This window comes from Brachyistius frenatus, unplaced genomic scaffold (genome assembly GCF_029030835.1).
Source record: "Brachyistius frenatus isolate BFR_SWC_R1_liver_20210118 unplaced genomic scaffold, ASM2903083v1 Contig_29, whole genome shotgun sequence".
NCBI lineage: Eukaryota > Metazoa > Chordata > Actinopteri > Embiotocidae > Brachyistius > Brachyistius frenatus.
Window position 1 is genome coordinate 2793064 of NW_027210628.1, and position 14594 is coordinate 2807657.

General features: G+C 43.0%; 2 protein-coding genes across 5 annotated transcripts in view; one reads left to right on the forward strand and one right to left on the reverse strand.

Annotated features, from left to right (window-relative positions):
• Positions 1-1202: 1202 nt before the first annotated feature.
• On the reverse strand, positions 1203-11889 carry prkaa2 (protein kinase, AMP-activated, alpha 2 catalytic subunit). Of its 3 annotated transcripts, none has more exons than XM_069699163.1 (10): positions 11708-11889; positions 10465-10606; positions 9214-9307; positions 8243-8387; positions 7295-7382; positions 6747-6971; positions 5919-6081; positions 4372-4710; positions 4158-4284; positions 1203-3204 (listed from the first exon to the last, which is right to left on the reverse strand). In XM_069699163.1, the coding sequence occupies exons 1-10, from the start codon at positions 11805-11807 to the stop codon at positions 2954-2956; spliced, it is 1674 nt and encodes a 557-aa protein (XP_069555264.1). In that variant the 5' UTR covers positions 11808-11889; the 3' UTR covers positions 1203-2953. The 3 variants fall into 3 exon arrangements, with proteins under 3 accessions (XP_069555264.1, XP_069555266.1, XP_069555265.1); XM_069699165.1 differs by having other exon boundaries at positions 11715-11843; XM_069699164.1 differs by lacking the exon at positions 11708-11889 and adding an exon at positions 11358-11593.
• Positions 11890-11920: 31 nt separating this feature from the next.
• Positions 11921-14594, forward strand: part of plpp3 (phospholipid phosphatase 3) — a 32349-nt gene continuing 29675 nt past the window's right edge. Inside the window, exon 1 of one of the 2 annotated variants that reach the window (XM_069699167.1) lies at positions 11921-13961. In XM_069699167.1, coding sequence (XP_069555268.1) covers positions 13823-13961 — 139 coding nt within the window. In that variant the 5' untranslated portion in view covers positions 11921-13822. The remainder of the gene's footprint in view (positions 13962-14594) is intronic. The other variant, XM_069699166.1, reaches the window with a different exon arrangement.

Below are 14594 nucleotides of genomic sequence, written 5' to 3' on the forward strand. Positions count from 1 at the left end.
GAAAGAAATGCATAACGACCCAGATATGATTCTGGTGTGACCGCAGTCGCTCTCTACACAAAGGACGAGTCGCTTCAAACGCAGCGATAGCGTGGAACGGTTGACAAAGAGCGGAGTGGATTAGTGTTCAGATCGGTTGCATCTGTCTTGCAGCAGGGAACGCAATTTCTCCCCGACATCAAAGACCAATCGGTGTGTGCCGTCACAGACAGAACAGCCAACCAGGCACAGGCGTAAAAACACTCCTCGTGTTATAAAGGGCTTCAGCAGAGTATCAAAGAATGTGGCTTCCACTGTTTCAACCACAAGTGCTATCATAAGGCAAAATAATGACTGAATCCATTTCAAAGACAAATGATTCAGAGCCACTGTGACAACAGAGCAGAGCAACAAACTCAAATCTCAGACCAACAAAAGGACACAAACTGTAGGTCCAACAGTTAAATACATGGATTCAACTGAACAGTCAAAGTCTAGACTCAAGTGTGTGAACCTCTAACATGGCCAATATTAAATAAATAAATGAGACATTTTGAAATAAACAATATGTACATGAACCGATAAACTCTGAAATAATTGAACGATTACAACTCAACCCATTTGCTGTTTCAGCATTCACATATCAGTTACGCTTAATATGGCTTCCCCAAACCCCCGCCTCCCTCCCTTCAGCCAATCACACACAACTAGCCTATCAAAATAAAAATTAACAAGATTTCATAGAGTTGAAGTTGAATTATTTCAAAATATATTGTTTCACTTATTTACAGTATTTCACTGTACTGATTTATATCAGTATTTATTTCTGAATGGCTTTTTTACACTATTTTGTAAGTATTTGTGACAGCAGTCTACATAATGGGTCCTACTGTCCCTCCAACCTGTGTTTTACTGCGAACAGTAGAAAGGCAACAGTCCAATACTCTCCATCAAAACCACCACAGGGCTTGTAAACCAAGAGAACAACTCAGAAGGAGAGAAGAGGATTCTTATGAGCAGGACCAGCTTTCACTTTACACTCAGAATAGACATGACACACGACAACAGCGATACACGACGTCACCACGGTACGAGCTGACAGGACGATGCAGGACGTTTCTAAAAGTAATGAAACCGTGTCGTTCAATAATGCGGACCAGAGACAGCAAGTACACTGGAGTTTGTGTGGTGCAATATGCAAATGATTTCAAATCTGCAAACTATTGGCCTCAGCAAACAAGTTTTAATGTGCAGACTGACCAGACAGCAACAGCTAAACCAAACAGACAACAGCTCAGACAGCTTCAGTACACTGAACCATCATGGTTCAACCAACTCTGACCTCCCAAAGATTCTCGAAACAAACCAGGAAGAAAACAAGACACACCGGCCCACCGACACACTCTCCGTACAAATATGCACAGAATTACTGTGTTGCATTCTTTAAGGCACCTGGAGGAACAGATACACACCATCTCAAAAGGAGTTTGCCAGCTTTCTTCCTCCTCCATCGTCATCACCTTTTCTGTTCCCATAAAGAATAGACAGAGGGCTGAGTATTGTACATAGCTTACTAAATAATACACTAAATAAAAGCATAAAAGTAAAATTAAGTACAAGACCTGACATTTGGCGCCAATCTCTGAGGGACATTTGGCATCTTTTTAAAACTTAAAAGTTTAGTATGGTTATAAAAGAAGAATAAAAATCATCACCATTCCTGTTATAAACAGCTAAAGACATCTATGGTTATTCAGCTTACTGCATATGTGACTGCCTGCCATGTGCGTCCTCCTCATGTCCTCCAAAAAATTACATTCTGTGCACGCATGGGGGAGCAGCAGTTGCTCAGCTTGTCATGTGTTAGGAACTCGAGTGGAAGAGTGTGTGTGTGTGTGTGTGTGTGTGTGTGTGTGTGTGTGTGTGTGTGTGTGTGTGTGTGTGTGTGTGTGTGTGTGTGTGTGTGTGTTGCATATTTGCGAGTTATTGAATGTATAAAATAATGCCAGCATGAGAAGAAAACGGTGATATGTGCGTGCTGATGGCAGAGTGGTTGTAAAAACTGGTGTGAGATGGTGTGCGTCTATCTTCACCACTAAATGAAACACAGTCAGCATCGTTCAACCATCCTGCTGTGTCTCGAGGTTCAGTAATCATCGTCAATCTATTCAAAAATCAGGTTCAAACTCTGTTGATGCAGTGCTTAAATAATATTCTGTAACTACAGTGCCTAAAAAAAACAATCTCTCAAAAATAAATATGGATCTGATATCTGAATAATAATCATCTTCATGACGTATAAAGTCTGTTATTTGGTATATCTTTGTCAACCTTTTCAGCTACGATTGTAATATAAATAGGATATATGGAAAACAAAAGCTTCTTTTTCATATAAAACCTGAAATAGAATTTTACATGTCATAATGATCCCTCAGACACAGATCTGATGTCAGTTTTAACAACCACGATCAAAATATAAGATGTAAAACTGACCTCTGATCAGTGTCTGGGAGGAACTTAGCAGGAAGTCCCTCCATTGAGGGTGATGACATTTCAGCAGTTAATATAAGATTGAAGGTATTTGTGGGAGGAGTGATGGTGAACTTGAACTTTGATGACTCCAACACGACTGTGAACTGCGACCTCTCGCCTCAACTGGTTCACAGATTCTAGTCCCGGGATCAGTTTTCAAAGCTCCGTGCCTGATGTTTGAACACCGAGACGTTGACCCAATTACTGTCAAAACAAGAAAAAATAAGCCATTAATCTGCCTTTTTTTTTCCTCCTCTCTCTTTCCCTCTCCTTCATCTAAGTTGAGCATCCTTCCAGTCCAATACAACTGGAAGAGATACAAGAGGAGACAGAAAGAGGAAGACACTTCAAACCATCTACACTGCCAATATCCCACATCTGCATTTAGCTTTAAAAACCCCACTGACGCCCAGGTTACAGCGAGGTGAGGAGTCGACCGGCCTCAGCGCGCAAGCGTGGTGATCAGACTGGCACACATTTCGAAGAAGTCCATGGTGTGTGATCCCTGACGGGGGGCGAGTAGAGGGGAGCTGCCGGACAGGGATCCCGGGAGAGAGGAGCTGAGCTGGGGCAGATCGAACGCTGGGCTCGCAGAGTCGATGCTCAGTCTGGGTCTGTGGAGACCGGCGGTGGAGCCCGACCTCTGAGGCGTGGACGATCCCGATTTAAAGCCCATGGCCTCGATAATGTCATCTGAGCACAGAAGCACAGGGAAAGAAGGATTTATGCGAGTAGTTCATGAGGTAAGCTGTTTTATATAGTTATACTGCTGTTATTTCATGTCTGATAGCTTTACTCCTGATAATTTGCATCGTATCACTTTGTGTGCAAAAGTTTACAAATCTCAGCACAGCAGCTGGTTAAATATGTGTCATACTCATTACTGCAGACCTGATTGTTTAAAAAAAAAAAAAACAAAAAAACAGCTATTAGCTCTTGCATTTCTTTATGAGGTGGTCTGCACTGGCTAAAATGCTAAAGCAAGTACCAAAGTGCACTCATCCACCTGATCTGCAGCAACACGTGCCTAAAAACAATCTCTTGAAAATACATATATATTTGTTAGTTAAGTAGTCCTCTTCATTATGTATAAAGTGGGGATGGGTCATGATTTTTGAATTTCCAATTCGTCATTACAAAATAAAAAAAATGTAATAGTTTATGGGACTACCACCTTGACTTTTTTCCCTTTTTACCAGTGCCTGATAGTAATGTGTTACTCCCACCAGAAGGTGGCATTAGTGCACCTAAAAGCTTTTTGCCAACCACCATTAAAGAACAAAAAGGAGGAGAAGAATGCCATGTTCCTGCCAGGCACCAATAAAGCATGTACATCAATGTACATCAGTGTGGAACTAAACAAAAAAGAGGTGCAGTGCAAACTCTGACAGATAAAGTCAACATATTCTAAGTCTAAGACACGGTCTTTAAATAATAGCCGAATGGATCCCAGCAAATATTGAATGGTATTTTTGCTTGAAATGCACATCTGTAGTATAAAGTTTGTTATTTGTCAACCTTTTTAGCTACAAACTTTGAAAACATTGTTTTTGCTAAAGTTGTAATTTTCCCTTAGACGACAGTTTTGCAGTGATAAATGTATTGATTATGAATTAGTTCTGAAATCTGTTTTGTTTATAACGAACCATCGATGCTCTTGAAGTCGAGGAGGTAGGATCTGTTGTCCACCTGGTAGAGCTGCAGGCTCATTTTCACCAAGGTGCCCGTCACTGGATTCTTCCTCCGCACTCTCAGATGGTACGGATTCACTACCTACAGCACAGAACAGATGCTCTAGTTTGTATGTAGACAGATTTGGAGATGTACAAATGTGAGTATGTATAAGACATATCGGGTTACCTTCCAGTCAAAGTTGAGTTGTTTCATAGCTCGGTACACCTCAGCCATGATATCGTAGGGTCTGCTCTGACTGCGGATACCCAGGTGCCACTTGGCTTTCTTCACTGCGAGGGGTTTAGGCCGGGTGGTGTTGAGGGCGTCCAGAGGACAACGAGACTTGGGGCTGTCAGCCAGGAGCGGAGGCATCCTCTCCGGGTGGGGTTTGACCCCGGGGGGCAGCGGCATGCCCTCCTCTATAAAGGAGCTCTGCGGAGGACTGGATGCCAAGTAGAACTCGCTGGCCTGCGTCATGATGCGCCGGTTATCTATGATGAGGTGATAAGCTACTGCTAACTGATCCTGCAGGAAGAGAGGGAGGGCAGACAGTTAAGTTGAGGAGATAATTCACTGAAGCTAACAGACCTTCCAGTGTTTCCCACACGTAGACTTTATTTGGGTGCGACTCCCAGGTATATTAACTGCTGCCCAAGTACAACCCGTTTAAGACGTTTTTTTGTTTGTTTTACTTTTGTATTTTTTTGCTTGGGGTCGATGTTGATTATCTTGTTGGCTTTTATTGCTCTTTTGTTGAACTTACAGAAATGTTAATGAGTGTATTTGCTGTCAATTTGAGTAATGTTACCCTCACTTCATCTATCCATCTCTTCAACGCTACATTTTGTTGTTGTTGGGATTGAGCCCCGCCCTTCATAAAACACAGGGAGGAGAGAAACTAGCCCGACTGTAAATGACAACAAAACGCAGCAGAGACTGAAAAAAAAAGAAAAAACGCTCTAGCATGCTATTCACGGTCCAGCCGTACTCTAGGTTTTGGCGTAGTCTTGCGTGTCTGGGTTTTAGATGAGATAAATCTCACATTAGAGCGGCCTATTGCGTGCACTGCAGTGACTGGGGACTAAAGGCTTTTCTGTGCGCAACTGCCTAGCACATGTCAACCTGCATCTGAGGCATTTAGAGCATAAAATAAATTGTTGTCTACCGAATACAGATACTCAGCATGTGAGGTGTTTAGTTTAGCTCCAGAAAATAACCCTCACACTCTCCCCCTCTAAACTTCATGAGTCACTGCATACAAATTGTTCGCACAGCGTGCCACCAACCATCACAAGTAAATTCTCAACCTGCAGGAAACACTGCCTTGTGATTAATGAAACCTACAAAAACTCTAGCAGCAGTCAAACCCACAAATAACTGCTTATTTTCACCAACTCACACAGTGTTAGGCTTGACAATTATAAGAAGCACAAACTAAGCTTGATTATAGGGGACAATACACTTCCTCAATCTGTCAAACAGTTTTATTTATTACCAGCAAGAACAGCAGTAACTAAAGAAATGCCAACATCATCAACAAACGCTACTGAAAAAGTAATTTAATATTGTTTGAATGTGACCCCAAAGATGTCCATGAAATTATACTTTAAAAAAAAAAACATACTGTGCATATATCCAGAATCCTGTCAAGTATAGATTTGATATCAGAACAATTACAGTTAATAAACAAGAGAAAGTGCTTTATGGTCTCTTAAAAAAAATGAAATGTGTACCTGTGGATCTCCACTGTAGAGGCTGGACATGACCTCAGACTCAGTGCATTCAAACTTCTCACACACTTCCCGGACGGCCTCTTCATCCAGGACGGTGGCATCGTATGACGGGTCCTCTGGGAACAGGTAGCCTGGCAGGTCCTGCTTAAACCACTCATGTTCCCTGAAAGAACACAGCATCGTCAGCCAACTCAAACACTTCAACTCAAATATAATGCTGCTGTTATCAGCTACAAGAGGTCAGAATATGTGGCTTTTAAACTTGTATGAAGTGAGACGGCTGTCAAACACTGTAGTCTGTTTGTGTAAATACACTTCAGATGGAGGAGATTTACATTTATAGAGGTAGTCGGGGGGGGGGGGGTGTAGACACACACCACTGAATTTACTTTAACATGTTCTGCAGTTTGTAATACAAACACATAATGCTGTTTTGAGGGAGGTAAATAAAGCTGTGAAATACCAATTGGTTCAGCTACTGACCTTTAGCAGTGGTAACTGAAGCCAAAACAATCTTTCATGTCAGTCCTTAAACAATTATTTTACATTTGACCGTAACAAATTTGGATTTAATTTTAAACTGTGGCCTTTACAACTTCTTGCCGTGTCCAACCCGACTACCTCAGATCATTTCTCATCTTCTGTGGCAACCATGAAAATCAATATTGTTTTTGATGTCCCATGTTTGTTATATTGATATATATATATTAAGTAATTGTATATATTGCTATATTTGAGGGGAAATATACCATAGTAAGAATAAAAAAAAAGATGTTAACACAGGAGATACAGGGCGCCTGTACAGAGTGCACAGAGTGGGCTGAGTACCTGATGTCTTTGATGGTGGCTCTCTTCAGAGGATCCACCTGCAGCATGAGCATTAGCAGTGAGGCCACAGAGCGGGTCAGGTACTCGGGCATGTAGAAGACGCCCCCTCTGATCTTCTTAAACAGTGTGGGGACGTGCTCATCATCAAAGGGCAGCGTGCCGCACAGCAGGGCGTACAGGATCACGCCACAGCTCCAGATGTCAACCTCTGGACCTGCGTACAGCCTGATGGAAAGATGAGCACGTGTGAGACTTAACAAACAAAAAGTATACAATACTGATAAAACAAGTATCCTGAAAAAATGTGATTCACATTAAAAATGATCAGCAGATTATTTTATTAGTAAAAATACTAATATTAGGAACCGTTTCCATTATGAATTATTTTTTAAATTTATTTACCATTGTAAACTGAATATCTTTCAGTTTCACATAACTGGTTGGACAAAAACAGAGAGGGTTGCCACTTTATTCGCGACTGACAATCTATCAATTCAGTTATACAGAAAAACCCTTGCTCATATGTGTGATTTCTCATATTGACACACCTTCCTGAGATGACCTCTGGAGCTGCATAGTTGGGTGAGCCGCAGCTCGTTCGCAGGAATTCCCCGTCTGACATCATGTTTGACAGTCCTGTTGGCCAATCACAACACAAGCACACATGAGCATCCTTCTGTCTTTATTCTGACACTAACGCAGACAAAAGAGAGAGTCCGCTGTGATCATGTTACTGTTAGTGGTTCTTTGATACAGGTTAAATTGAACATGGCCCAGCAGGGAGAGTAGAGTCCCATACTGTGGACACTGTTGAGATCTTTATCCTCCTTTACCCAACAATACTCTTAAGATCTAATCACAAAGCTCATCTAATTGGATGAGCCTCGCTCCGACTGCCGGGGCCTCTGCCAAACACTAAACACCAGACACTGCGATGGGCTGACCTTCCCTTCATCTTCTCTCCCCGTTCCCTTAACACTCCCTCTCTCTGCTCACCACTATCTTTTAGCTCACAGCCAAAACCCCTCCCTTGCTGCACAGCCCTGCCACACCATGCCTCAATTCCTTCCCTATCAGATGACACCGGGTCTCAAGGCTTCCTGCCAGACCTGATATGAGACCTGGCCGTTGCCAAGGGACGTCTCTCCACCTCACACACCCTGCTGTGCACACAGGCCCTTGTTTTGGGGGGGAAAAAATGGCTCTCTTTCATGGTCATATTGCATCAGGCATTTTGTGTCAGGAAAGAGCAATTAATGCCACAAACAATAAGAGCAAGGCAGTTCCAGTCAGTGAAAAATGTATCGTTATTTTACAATAAAATTAAAAGGTGCAGGATGGTGATTTTCTACAAGTGAATCTTTACATGTCTCATTTCCTGGCGCTTCACCTCTTCTCTACCACGAACTCTGCCTCTTTCGCTTTCTTTTTCCCCACTGAACAAATCCCGTTTTAAATATACAATCAGCTTCAACTGTGTTCTTTTGGGATCTTACCAAAGTCAGCGATCTTGGCATTCTTACTGGCGTCCAGCAGGACATTCTCAGGTTTGAGGTCTCTGTGGACCACCATGTGTCTGTGACAGTAGTCTACAGCTGAGATAATCTGCTGGAAAAGACGACGCGCTTCTGTGTCCTCCACCTGAAAGACACAATGGACATAATTGGACTGTGGCCTGACAGATCATTTCTTCTCTTCTTGAGACTAAGGGGAGAGTGTAAACCACGTTATTTTCTGTAGCTACAATTTGCAGATGTCCCCTCATCGCCTCACTTGACGACTATTGGTCGATGCCACATTTGAGAGATGCTCCTTCACTACAAGCTATTGGTAGATGGCTCTCTTGGTGGCTGCGCACGGAGCAGTCTCACTCAGTTACTGAGGTGCAGACAACTTAAATAGGGTTGTGACCAAATATTTGTTTGAAAAGAGTAAAACAAAGGTCTTAATTTATAAAAGCGGGCTGCCCGAGCAGAGCCTATGTAAACACTCGGCTATAGATTTTTGTGATTATGTTCTGTCACTGCATCGATGCAGAATCCTCCACATCTGCATGGCGATGCATCTTGGAGTGAAACAAGTGTTTATTAAAAAAAATATAAACTATATCCCTTTAAAAGAGCATCACTTGGAAGCTTACATTTGAAGTTAAAGCACTGGGGAACGAGGTAATGAGGTAGAATACATATATGTCATGTCACCATAAAGTTAGGAGTAAATGTACTCGGCTAATTGTGGAATTAGCACTGCACTGATTACTGCAAAAGTATAGGAGAAACCTGATCTAATGAACCATCCTTAACTGGTGTTTCACATGACGCGGTATATATATACACACTCTAACAGCAATCGCTTTGCAACTGTCATTACTGTTTAACCAATCAGACCCGTCTTTAGGGAGCCTGAGATCATTTAAATACTTTCTGATGACTCAGTGACCACTCAGTTAATCAATAAGATGTCTTACCCGTCCATTTTTGCAGATGTAGTCAAACAGCTCACCTCCGGACACATACTCCATGACCATGAAGAAATCTGTGGGTGTACTTATCACCTGATAGCTAAAACAAAAACACACAGTTGTATACATATTTATTAGCCTCTTTCACATCCCATCCCTCATATGTACTTTAAAACGCTACTTATATTTATTTACATGAACACATGCGCAGCAGAAGCACGCAGACACAAAGGTGAGGCGGGGCTGCACTACAGGGCTGCTGAGTGTCAGCATTCCTTTCATAAAGGTCAGGTATATTAAATTGCAGCCCTGATCTCATGAATGGCTGCTCGTGGGAGATTCCGCACATCATCACATTCTACTTGATTCCTGTTCAGTCGGATGCACAAAACAAATCATAATCTTTTTCCTTTCCCATTTTACACGCACACGCACACGCACACACACACACACACGTTTCTCGATCATCTTAACAGTCAGAGTGCTTGTGGACAATTTAAGAAACTCTGTATATTTCATCTGATTCTGAGCAGATTTAACAAACATGATCAGTGTGTTACAAAGTCTGCTTTGATCAGTTCTGCGTCCATGACTGATACTGTGTGCAGCAGTGCCAGTGGACTGTCTGTGGACCTCAAATATACGTGTGTTTGTGCCTGTGTTTATGCATGTATATGTCTCTGACAGAGCTCAACAGCACTCCAGCTCATGACCCAAGGGCTCACATATCTGCCATCGCTTAGTGGACTAACCCTAACCCTGGGTCTAAAAATAACAGAGATTGCTGAGAGATACAGGCAGACGTGGACTGACAAGGAGAACTGGGCCAGGGAGACAGAAAGACAGAAAAAGAAAAGGGAAGACAAAGTCACAGAAAACCCCTACGAAGAGACAAGACACCTGGATGAGGGAGGGATTTAGGCATGTAGGAATTACAGCAACCTGTACCATCTTAACTGGAGATTTGTATTAACAAGAGAAGATTTCTTGATACAGGCCCAAGCCTCTGTGTGTGTGCGTGTGCGTGCGTGTGTGTGTGTGTGTGCGCGCTCTACTTCCTGGGAGCCTTTTGCTCATGCTCAGTGCAGCTCAGCTGTAGTAAACAAACAGGAACAAGCAAAGCATGCCACCACACACAGAGAACACAGCATAGCAAAACAGCCCACGTTACAGCAGCCACTAATATAACAGTCATCTCTCTGTCAGCACCGACACGCTTCAGTCTGGTAGAGGGATGTGTCGTCTTTCTCCACTTACAGCTTGATGATGTGCGGGTGTCTGAACAGTTTGAGATTCTGGATCTCTCGTTTGATCTTCCCCACGACATCTAGACTGCGGATCTTCTGTCTGTTCAGGATCTTTACAGCCACTTTATGGCCCGTCAGCTGATGCTCACCGACTAAAAACAACAGAGTACATTCATCAAGGAGATGAAACAAGCTTATATACACAGGCAGTCAGGCAGAGTAAAGGGTTAAGGTTTGATTTGGAGACCTGCAGTGTGTTGGCTTCCACATAAGATGGGTTTAAAAAAAAAAAAAAAAAAAAAAAATTTGTGGCCCTTCTGTAGTCCCTACATGTCTGTTTGTGGTGTTGGAGCAATCTGCCTGCCTGAGGCTCTGAAACCAGCTGTTATTGCAGCTGCACCCCCCTCCCATTAAACAATTATTATCATTCCCAAATTTGGATTCAGTTTGGCATTTAACCAACACGACTGAATTTCCCCTCCGTTCCCGCTACTTGCCATGTTGTACATTACCACAGACTGTAGGTACGTGGTGAAATAATGCCCGTTTTCAAATGTAGCCGTGATTTAAGCGAACGCGTCCCTCCGACTGCGCACGCAGGAAACAGGCGGGGGTTGAGGACGGGGTTAAACTCGCAAGGTCACGCTGAGAGCCCGGAAACGAGCCAAGAAAACCAAGATAACATCCCGCAATGTGCTTTTTCAGGTTAGCGTGCACTTAAGCTTAGCTGGCGACGGGATAACACATCAAGAGCCAGCAGCGGCGTTTGGACACATTCATGTCGGCTGAGGGTCTCTCACACGGCGGGTCAAACCGCGAGCTCCGGCCGTCCTTTTACCGTGAGACGGGGCGAAAGAAACCTCCCGCCGCGCGGCGTCGGTTCCCGTGTTTAAATCGCTCTACCGTTTAATGCGAGTCTGGGTGTGCGTCTCTGTTGTCCCCCGGGTGGCTACACCTGCCACAGCCGACACCGGTGGACACGGAGAGGGGCTTCGGTGGAGGAATTTGACTTTGAAGCCGTCGGATTCACGGAGCACCGCTACGCGTCTTATGCGGGCCGCCGCCGCCGTTAAACCTCCCCGTTACGCAAACTGCTCACGGACCGCCGGTAACTTCCAACACTGTGCGTTCAGGGGAGGGGAGAGAGGGGGGGGGGGGGGGGACACGGCAACCGATACTCCGCATAAACTCCTCCAAGTGTAAAGCACAAACGCACACATTAACCTCGGCATGACACAAAAACACGACTTAACTCTTTACTTTGCCGAATGTCCCCACTCCGAGCGTGTCGCCGAGGATGTAATGGCCGATCTTTACCCTGCCTTCGTGTTTCTGTTGTTGCCGCTCTGCCATCTTCTCCGTTACCGACGGCTGGGTTCGCTCGGTGCGGTGGCTGCGCTGCCTGCCTGTGGAGCGCACGGAGGGGCGGGGCACTTCTCTTCACTGACAGCAACTGGAGACGACTTGAACCCGTTAAACGCGTTAAATGTCAGAAGAAGACTGTGGCTGAAGAAAAGAACCTGTTTTTCTGGAGACCAGATGGCTTCTGTCGTTAAACATGGCATGTGTGGTTTACCCGGATTATCTCTCCATTTGTGTGCACCAACCCACCAGGTGCTGGAAGGAGTATTGTACCTGCGACAGGTCTGCTAGATAAAAAGTAACCTAAGATATGGGCCGTTACACATATTAAACTAGTCAATATATACACTGGCATCTAAAGGCTCAATTATAACATATCAGGTTATTCTAACAAAAACTATTCATATTTTGTGGAATATATAGGCCGAGCTAAGTACTTAATTTGTTCCTTAAAACAGCTTGTTTTTTTTTTGTCTCTTAATTATAAATGCAAACTGGTTTTAAAAGACAAGCTAAATAAAAGTGTTCTGACAGTATCTATAGCCTATAGATATAGATGATATAGCCTGTCACGTTAGTCATATTTTCATTGTCAAGATCACAAATACGAGTATGAGAGTCCATCTCGATTTTTTTTTTTTTTTTCCATTAACCTTTCATGAACTTTCCCTGACAGATTTGGCAGGTGAGAAGAACAATAGGTGGGGAAACTGGAGTTAATGGGTGGATGAGTTGCAAAAAAAAGGACTGACGTGAATTCTTCGTATTTGAGCACTAGATGGCAGTGTAAGTTTGATTTAACAACATCCAGTACGGCTGCTGGATCTTCTTTTGCTACGGTTTTCAGTATGAGGTTTAAGCCTTCCCTAAAACTGACAAACATTTGTGGAGCTGTCGCATGAACTACTGCTTATGAAAGTACGACACATATCATTAAATCGTATGCTTTTTCATTAAAAAAAAAAAATCTGATAACGTACTATGTTGGATTTAACTGATCAAGGCATTCAAATTAGAATTTCCATTGGTTAATTGTATTGTTTTTTTAAACACTAAATGTAAAGGAAATGAATGAAATTCGTGCCTGTTTAAGTCCTTTCCCCTTTTAGCACAGCTAAAATGCTCATTTCTCCCTCACAAACTACAAAAATTATGAATTACAAAACTTTTGTTACATCATATCCCAATGTGGACACTGGACACACTTATATAAAGTTTCACTATATTACTGAAATGCACAAATATAATAATTCATAATGGCTCTACCATAGCTGCGTTACATGGGAAAACAACTTTAAAAATGTTTAATATTGGGCAACATTTTCTGTTAAAAAATTTATGTTGATAACATTTGAAAATAAATGACCAATCGCTGTATTTATTGTCATCACGTCGAGAGCAAATCGCCATCTCCAACATCTCGTTTCCATCTCTGTCGTGCGCCTGTCATGCCGTGCGTAACCGCTGGGCGATGCATCTCGGCGCTGCTCCATCCCCCCGCCGTTTTCCAGTCTGAGAAAGTTTTCTGAGGTGAATACCCACCGCTAGCGGAGGGAAAAGGAGGGCTGAGCCTTGAAACTGCAGGGGGAACTTGAAGAGAGCAGGGGGAGGAGGAGGAGGAGGAGAAGAAGGAGGATTGATATAACCGGCTGTCGATGCTCAGCGCAATTCTCACTCACTCCAAGTCTTTGAACCAAGAAGGGGAGCGGGCTTTCCATTCATTACGAGCGCAAGCAACTTTTTTTTTCTCTCCTTTGAGTCCGTGGCGCGGGTCCGTTCACAATTTCGTACTCTTCTAGTTTTTTAAGTTTTTTCTTTTTTGTAAAAGCGATATACGAGACAGCGAGACATCAGCAGATCAGAAACTCTGCGTGGAGCACCGAGTTGGGAAGTTTGTTCCCCGTTGAATTGAATGACATTTATTTTAAGGACTTGAGAACCTGACAGAATTTCTTCACCTATACCGCGTGGTGTGGGATTTGGAGCTGAATACGGGGAGTTCTCAAATGCAAAAGTACATGTATGAGAAAGCAATGGCCCAAGAGACAAGGAACGGAGGAACCTCTACGTTAAATAACAACAATGGTGTTGACAACAGTAAGAAGAAGCTGCTCATTGCGCTCGACATCTTCTGTCTTCTACTTGGTAAGTTTACAGATAAGTTTACTTTTATTTTGGGTTAGAATTTATGGTGTTTACCTTAACTGACATCTGCTGATGTGGACTACATGCAAACATTATTAGACACCCCTTTCAGTGTTCACACCCAAACCTTGCAACTTAAGATACATTAAACATTACCCGCGCTTTCTAATGGTGTGGCAATTAAAGCCTTATCGTTTTAAAACGCCTGTTATCCGTAAAGGCAAGACAACCTCATTTACAACAATCCCTTATCATGCAGCTCCGACACGCACCACCCCGTGCAGGGGACACGCTGAACAAAACATTCACCACACTGTTTCAGCTGTAAAAAAAAAAAAAAAAAAAAAGCATTGTTTATAACGTGAAATTTCACAATGAAAAAGTACAGATGCGGTGACATTTTCATAAAGATAAAGCAAATGAAGCAGTTTGTGCTTAAATCTAAGAGAAAAATTGAATTTTTTTGTTTTGTTTTGTTTTAACTGACAGGTGTATAGTTTCTCTCAGGTCTGAAAACGGGTTGTCATCACCTAATATATTGATGATTTTAAAGTTCACAAAGCATCACTGGGACCGATCAGTGGATGCTCATGCTGCCTGCCAACATGCCTGGGGGCGTAAATGTTTTGAAGT